The sequence below is a fragment of the Octodon degus genome, unplaced genomic scaffold, assembly GCF_000260255.1.
Source record: "Octodon degus isolate 3935 unplaced genomic scaffold, OctDeg1.0 scaffold00111, whole genome shotgun sequence".
Taxonomy (NCBI): Eukaryota; Metazoa; Chordata; class Mammalia; order Rodentia; family Octodontidae; genus Octodon; species Octodon degus.
In genome coordinates, this window is record NW_004524687.1 from 9,964,307 (window position 1) to 9,972,650 (window position 8,344).

At 37.9% G+C, this 8,344-nt stretch overlaps 1 protein-coding gene across 3 annotated transcripts in view; it reads left to right on the top strand.

Annotated features, from left to right (window-relative positions):
• Positions 1 to 2,269: 2,269 nt before the first annotated feature.
• Positions 2,270 to 8,344, top strand: part of LOC101570057 (zinc finger protein 709-like) — a 40,049-nt gene continuing 33,974 nt past the window's right edge. For all 3 annotated transcript variants that reach the window (XM_023699109.1, XM_023699112.1, XM_023699110.1), the window contains exon 1: positions 2,270 to 2,376. In XM_023699109.1, the coding sequence (XP_023554877.1) occupies positions 2,365 to 2,376 (12 nt within the window). In that variant the 5' untranslated portion in view covers positions 2,270 to 2,364. The remainder of the gene's footprint in view (positions 2,377 to 8,344) is intronic.

Here is an 8,344-nt window from a genome sequence, read left to right on the forward strand (position 1 = left end):
AGTAAAGGACTTAGCATGTATGGTCCATATGATCAGTTACCTCTACTTAACAATATGGTGGTAGTGCTGAAACAACCACAAACTACACATAAACAAATGCAATAAAACTTTATTTGTATAAGCCAAAATTGAACCCAGTTCAGGTTATATTCAGTTGCTGACCCTTTGCCAACATAGTACCATAAAATCCATTAGACCTCAAATTCTCTTAATTCTACCTCCATCTCACTCCATATCTCAAATATTCCAACTTTTCTGATTTTACATCTACCATTATGAAAGTCCTGAATTTACTGTATGACTTGTATGGGCTCTGCATTCATTTTTGTCCATCCTAAACTCTATGATGTATCCAGTTGCAGGGTTTTGTCTAAATTACAAAAATAATTATGTCATTTCTGTCCTTAAAACTTTGCTACAGTGGCTTCACAATGACCTTACAATACACTGCAAAGTTTACTATGACCATTAGTGATTAACAAAAGTGTCTTATCCTCCTGTTTAACTCCACTCATCCACTCCCTGCTTTCTTTCCTCTAATTTAACTTTCCCTCTTTTATCTCAGTTACTGGAACACAGCAGTGAGAGGAGAGATGATGCTTGTGAAATTGTTTCTCAAGTCTCTTCTAAAATCAGAGTGTAAAAACTCCTTGGTTACCTACGTATAATTCATATTTTAGGTTCAAACACTGGTCTTATATTTTCCTTGACATTCTCAAGTTATAATATTAAACTGTCTCATATCACCTTTGTTACTATTAATAATTTAAAACTCTTCTACCCAGCATGAATCAAATGTGCACATGGACAAGCACTCTAAATATTTCAGCTATATTCTTTCACCTCTGTTCAGGGCCCAGATCACTGAAGGCACCCAATGAAAATATGTCCAAAAACTCAACAGTCCTTAAAAATAATAAGAGCAAATCTAAGAAGACTTAGGATCACTCACACAAACACATGCACTCACACAGTATTATTATTACAAAAATTAAATGTAAAAATGACTTTATATATCTGTTCATCATATAGCATAAATCACAATAACCGATTTCAGGTGTCTTTAAGAAAAAAGATTTCTTTGTATTAAGGCAAGGCAAGAATATATTCCTTTTGAAAACAAACGTCTCTTTCTAAAACTGAGATCCGATCTTCAATTTTCCACCAGTTAATTTTCCCTAATATCTCAGTAGAAGTGAGTCAATTATTAAAAAGGACATCACACTTATGACAAACTGACCTTTTTCTGGTACTAATAAAACTGGCATCACCCTTTTCTGGGAGTCTTATATGTTTTGAAGTTGTGTGATTCCCCAGTTTAGGGTAAAGACTGGCGCTAACTTGAAAAGGACTATACAGTCTTACTTCTCTTTGGTAATAATAGCATTATTTTAAGTTATTATTTTATGGCCTGAGAAACGTTTAAGATAACCTGACACTACAATGAAGAAAAATAACTGATGCAAAAATCGATGCCCACGGCCAAACTAAAAGTTATGAATAAAAGTTCACTTAAGTGAAAAGAAGGAAAAGAAGAAGGAAAAGGAAGAAGGAATAGAAGCAAATCAAAACTAAGCGATCATAAGCTTAGGAATGATAATTCACCATTAACCAAAAAAAAAGTGTATATATATATATATATATATATATATATATATATATATATAGACATGCATATAGATATATCTTGCTCATTCTTCAATTTTAAAATAAACTTGACAAGTCTCTCAAATCAATGTGCACACGTAGATCCTATCTTTCAAGCTGCAAAGTTTGAAACCATTTGAAGTGAAACGTAATTATTAAAACACAGTCATCTCCTGTGAGAGGCAGGCCACAGGCCCCTTAATGCACCTCTTACACATCAGGGAGCACAGGTGAAAACCAGGGCTGGGTGTCTCTGCACTCCTGAGTTGGGGACCCTGGACCAGGCCTCCGGAATTTCTATCTGACAGGACAGCAGCGCCCTCTTCCGGACTCCGATTCCAGAGAGCAGAGCGAACCACTTGGCGAGGGGCGCCTGGCTGCGAGGCCGAGCTGCACGGCCGCAACCCAGGCCAGGACGACCGCGGGGAAGCGGCCCTCAGCCCAGGCCTCGGCTGTCCTCGCCCCCGACCCCTCACCGCCTCCCGCCAGCTGCTCACGACCCTCCTACCGGGGGTCCCTGCTGCGCCTGCCGACCTGCGGAGGCACAGCCCACCCCGCGCAGTCGCAGCCGCCTGGGCGCCCACCACACTTCCGCTTCCGGTCTTGACAAGGCGGGAGCGGAAGTGGCTGGGTCGCGCGCCTCCGAACGTTAGGCTGTGGTGGTAGAACTCTTCCTTGTCCGGCCTGAAGGAGAAATTCTGATTTCCCTCTGGAGGCATGAATGATATGGTGAGGTCCAAAACGGCCTGGAGGGTGGAACTTCAGGAGCACCCCCGGTGGGTGGGTGGGATCTGGGTTTGTCCCTAAGGGCGGTGGGGAGCGAGCGACCGATGGGCGGCCGGGCCCAGGGGGAGCCGGCCTCGCTAGCAAGTCCAGGGTGCTGGGTATTTAACTTTCTCTCTCCTCCCTTGTTAGACTTATGTCTCGTTCCATTAACTCAATCCAGCGTCCTACAAAAAACATACCAAAAGGAGATTTTTTTTCTTCAGTCTTTATAATCCATATTGTATAGTTTATTTTTTCACTAGACATGTTATGCAGGTATATTCAAGATAATACATAGATCTTTTTAAAATGTATAGATTATGAAAATGTGTACATAACGAATATACGTATTTTAAATGTAAATATATAGGAAAAGTTCAAAAGGAAGGTTCTTTATTTTAGTTTTCCTCCAGAGAAACAATTGTCACCAGGTCCATGCGCTCTGTTATCCATAAGCACGTGTCTTATTTGTTTCAGTAAGTATCTGGAGAACATCAGGTACTTAACAGTACAGGCGAGGTGCTAAGGTTGCAGAGGATAGTGAAGCATGGCTTCCCACGCCCTGCAAGAGCACAGCATATAAAGGAGTGGAGGGGTGCTACAGAGGAGTTGAAGTTGCTCCCTGCCCATAGAACTAATAACATATTGTATACACTTCATTAATAGAATATATATTTCTAAGAAAAATTATGAAGGAGAAATCAAGAAATTTGAGGTAGAAGAGTTAGTTAAAAACATATCTTACAAGGTGGATATCAAGACAAAAGGAGTAATGAGGTGGTGAGAAACTTCATCATCATTTAAGTTACAACTTACAAGTGATATATATGTTTTTGGCAAAGTCTGAAAATCAATTTTTCCAAAGAGAGGAAAGTAGATATAATTAACTTATATTTAGTATGATTATTGATGTTTATTTTTTCACTTTTTATATTTAGTGTATGTTTCCTTTTTGGCATGTTTATTTTTTATTTATTTATTTTTTTTGCGGAACCAGGGATTGAACTCAGACCCTTGCGCTTGCCAGGGAAGTGCTTATCCTACTGAGCCATCTCCCCGGCCCTATTTTTGTATGTTGATTGATCCGGGTCTCTTTACACTTGTCATTTTGCTCTTTACTTCAATGTATTCATTTGAAAAAGTAAAAGGCCTAGTCAAAATTAATTTAAGATTATTATTTAGCAGTGTTTCCTTCTTATCCTTTATGAGGTATGATCAAAACATTCCATAAATGTGTAAATTGTAAGCAATACAGTAAAAGATACATTGCCATTAACTTCCTTTGAAATACTCCCTGCCACTTCAAGCACACTTAGGCCATCATTTGTGCCAATTTTTGAAGAGGTTCTTGAAGATCTCTCTCAGATGTGGCTGCCTCCATGTCATTCATCAGTAGAAAATGTTTACTTTACATGGCCATTTTGATTTTGGTGAAAAACCATAAGATGAATAGTGAAGACCAAGCAAATGAGCTTGATGAATACACACTGAAATGCTTTTGACAGAAGTTGATGTAAACATTTTGAATTGATTCAGGACCCTAAGGCAGCCAAGAAAGATGACATAGGAAATTTTGGAAATTGACAGGTCTGATGGTATAAGTGTGTTCAAACTGAAGCTGGAGGATTTTGAGGGCGATTAATGGAAAAGTGTCTTTTACTATGTTAATTTTTTATTCTTTGTTGAAACATTTTCCATATTTTTAAAATCGCGTCATAGTTTCTCGGTATCTTGAAATCTTCCATATTACTTGTACAGTATTGTGAAGTGCAAAATAGGAAAATAATATCTTCTAATACATCTGTTCCAAATTTCACAATAGTCTATTCAGTGTGTACATTTGATCTGGAAACTTGTATTTTTCAGCTTGAAGAAATGCTGTTATTTTCTTAGCTTCCCATAACCTGTGTGTTTTTTTTTTTTTTTTTTTTTTTTAGACGGCATACGAGATGTTGCGGCGTGACTGGAGTTCAGACGTGTGCTCTTCCGATCCCTGAAGTTTCAGCCTCCCCATCCTTTGTCGTTTCAAAAAAAAAAAAAAAAGGGGTTTTTTTTTTTCCTGAAATTCCTCAAACACTTTGTCCCTCGGTCACCTTTAGTAGTGATTGTCACCACCAATTTATGTCTAAGTCTTTGGTTCAGTTTTTATTTTGACTTTATTTTTAATTCCTTAAATCTTTTTTTTTTTTTTCCTTTATTTTTTTGATACTGATAATCAACCTCAGGACCTTGTGCTTGCCAGGCAGGTGCTATGCCACCCCAGTCCAAATATGTTCTACAGATTTTTTTTTTCATTAGTATCTATTTATGATTACTCACCATGGAGAATTGGTACATATACATATAGAATATTGAGGCTTTTTACTTCTCTTTCATCTCCCCTTTCTCTTGTCTCCTCCCATCCTCTGATCCCCTTCCCATCTACACAAAATTTGTCTCCCTAAACTAAAAACAAAATTTTTAGTTTTCTGATAATGTCAAGACAAATTTTTATTGCCTTTATTTTTCTTTATGCACTATTTATGCCTTGAGCTCCTCATGTAAGAAAAGTCATTCAATGCTGAACTTCCTGTGTGACTTACTTCGCTTAACATTATGGTCTCAGGGTATATCCATTTTTGTACAAATGGTTCAAATTACCCTTTGTGGCTAAGTAGTATTCTATTATTGTAGCTTGTATCTACATGTCCCCGCAAAGCCTCATAAAATCATATGTGGATCTTTTCAGAGATCTAGAATATGGCTCTAGAGTATGTGAATATAAATTATAGGAGTGTCTTAACTGGATCAGTCCATTGTTTGGAGCAGCAAAATTCTGGCTGTGGCCAAAAGGGCTTACTGAAGACAGAACCTACCCTTGCTGTGAGTGGCAACAACCAATAGACTTGTTATCTGAATGGAATGAAAAGGGAAAATAAAATTTGTCTGCTGCCTCCCACCTGCCTGACCATGGACTGTATCTCCTCTGCCACAACTGTCTGCCATGCTGCTTCACCTTGGACCAGACAACTATCAACTGAAAGTTCTGCAAACTATAACCTAAATAAACCTTTTCTCCTTTAATTTATTTTGTCCCAGCTGCAAGAAAGTAACTAAGAGATTCATTATGCATATATACCACATTATCTTAATCCATTCCTGTGTTTATGGATATATAGGGCACTTGCAGCATTTAGCAGTTAAATGTACTGCTGTAAACATATGTATCGATACCTCAGTATAATAAGATCTCAGCTTTTTTGGGAAGATACTCATTAGTGGTACAGCTAAGTTGATTGGATGTGTTATTTTTAGTTTTCTGATAATGTCAATATTGATTTTAATAGTACTTGTACTACTTTATACTCCCATCACAGTAGAGAAGGGTTCTTTTTTTTCCTAAAACCTCACAAGATTTTATAGGTTTTTGAGTCCTGAGGGTAGCCATTTTTTGCTGGGTAAGGTGAAATCTCAAAATTGTTTTGATTTACATCTCTTTAATGGACAAAGATGCAAGAAAGTTTTTTGATGACTTACTGGCCATTTGTCCTTAGTCTTTTGAGAATGTTTACTTCAGTAGTCCTTTTTAATGGATCTTTCATTTGGTGGAGTCTGTAATTTTTGTAGTTCTTAGCATGTTCTATTTTTTCCTTCATATATTCTAGCTATTAGTCTTCTATCTGGGGAACAGCAGGCAAAAATTTTCTCATTGTGTGAGTTTTATGGGAAATACTAAATTCTGTCTTTTCTAGCCCAGTGGCACAAGTGCCTGCCTGGCAAGTGTGAGGCCCTGAGTTTGATTCCTAGTACCCTTCCAAACAGCAGCAACAACAAAGAACACAGTTAAAAACCAAAGATAGCTTGACAGGGGCCAAGGATTATCTATCCTCCAACCTCACCCCCAACTCTCCTCCCTTCCCATCAGAAACCCTTCCGATTTTCCTTGCGCCCTCTGAACCAATCAGGATAGATTGTGAACCTTCAAACCAGCCAATGGGATAGAGGTCAGCTGCTCCTTTTGCATTTGGAATAAAAATGGTGACCCTCCTTTGTTCTGTGCACCTACTACCACAAGCTTATGCCCTTTTGCAAAAATAAAAAGCCTTATTGAGATTTCTTGGTGTCTGAGTGCTTCATTTTCTGCACCAATAAATCGAGTGTGGGGTTCTTTCCAACAGTTGTCTTCACTCCTTTGGTTGTTTCCTTTGCTGTGCAGAAACTTTGCAATTTGATAAAAACTGAACACTTCCCAAACTATGATCCAAAATAAACTTTTCCTCCTCATATTTATGGGTATTGCATTATGTCTCTGCAATGAGAAAGTAAGACACACAGACTGCATTAAATCTCTGTATCATTTTTGGTAGTATGGTCAGTTTGACAATGTTACTTCTGTGTATCCATGCGCATGGGATGATTTTCCATTTTCCGATACCTTTTTAATCACCTTTTTTCCCCCCACACTCCTAAAGTTTTCATAATGCAGATCTTTTACTTCCTTCATTAGGATAATTCCTAGCTATTAAAAAAAATTAAAGCTATTGTGAATGGCATTGTTTTACTGATTTCTTTCTTGGTAAGTTTATTGTTGATTTGTACAAATGCTCTTGATTTTTCTGTAGTGATTTTTAACTTGGTACTTTGATGAAATTATTTTAAGTCTCCTTTGGTTGAAGTCTTTTGGGTTTTCTTTGAAAAGAATGAGTGCAATTAAAAGCTATGGAGCTGAGGAAGTCATTCCCTTCCATCCTTTTATTTTAAACATCACACTATGGCTACTCTTCCTTCCATTGTCCTAAGAGAGTTAGAAAATTGTGTAACAGTAACTCAGGAAACATTTGATGCTCTACAAAGAGCACATGCATGTTAGATTCTCTTGCCTGAACTCATTCACACTCACTATACTGAAATCTCATTGACACAAATATGTACTACATGTCATGAATAAGATCAGAGTAAATTCTGGAGTAAGAATGTATTTTAAGATTCCCTGAGATGATTCAATGTCCTATCAATCATTCATGTTAATCACCCCTATAGATTCAGAGGAGGTACCTGAATCTAGTGGAGGTGCACATCATTCAAATTCTGAAAGCCTCATTTATTTGGACCTGTTTTTGCTGTGTGCTATCTTAATGTCAGGGGATTAAGGCATTTGTGTCTATATCTTCACAAGGTCTGGGAGATCCTGTACCTGTGCAACTGCTGTCTTCACAGATATTTTCATGGAATCTGTGTTTTATGCTAAAAGGAGCTGAAATGTGAGCTGCCTATAAATCTCCCCAAATTCCCAACATACTTCCAGATTGGCTTTGTGGAGAAGGTCATTGGTAATGGGCTATATGGAAGTGCACAACAGAGGGAGAGCACACAGCATTAGATGAATGTACCCCTTAATCTGTCTTGTTCAGTCTGTGTCAGCTGAGATCATCTGACAGAGGGATCCCTTTTCACATCAGCCACATGATATAATGCAGACCATATGGGATGGACAAAACAGAGGAGTGCACTGGGAGAGTTCATATGTTTGGGAAGAATTATCCACCCTGGTTTTGGGTTGTAGATACTAGAGAAATAGAAAAATCCTCCACCCTAGTTTTGGGTTGCAGAGGTTAGAGAAATCAAAAAATCCTCAAGATTTGGAAGGATCCTGGAAATTCTGCATTTTTTTTCTCATTCAGTTGGGTCATTTCCCCAATGTAGTTGCTAGATCAATGTCCTTCCATCAGTGATTTAGAGTTTAGAGAAAATGGATGTGTCTGAAGTTTTGTCATGACATATAGAAGCTGTGCAGTTGATTGGTAGCTTGTAATTTTAGGCCCAGAATGATGCTAAATATAAACGAACAAGATAACCTCCATTAGAAGTTAAGATTTTTCTGGTATATCAATAGGATTGATAAGCTTTTCTGGTTTTAATTATCAAGAGGGGTTCAAGACTTTTTCTTTATTCC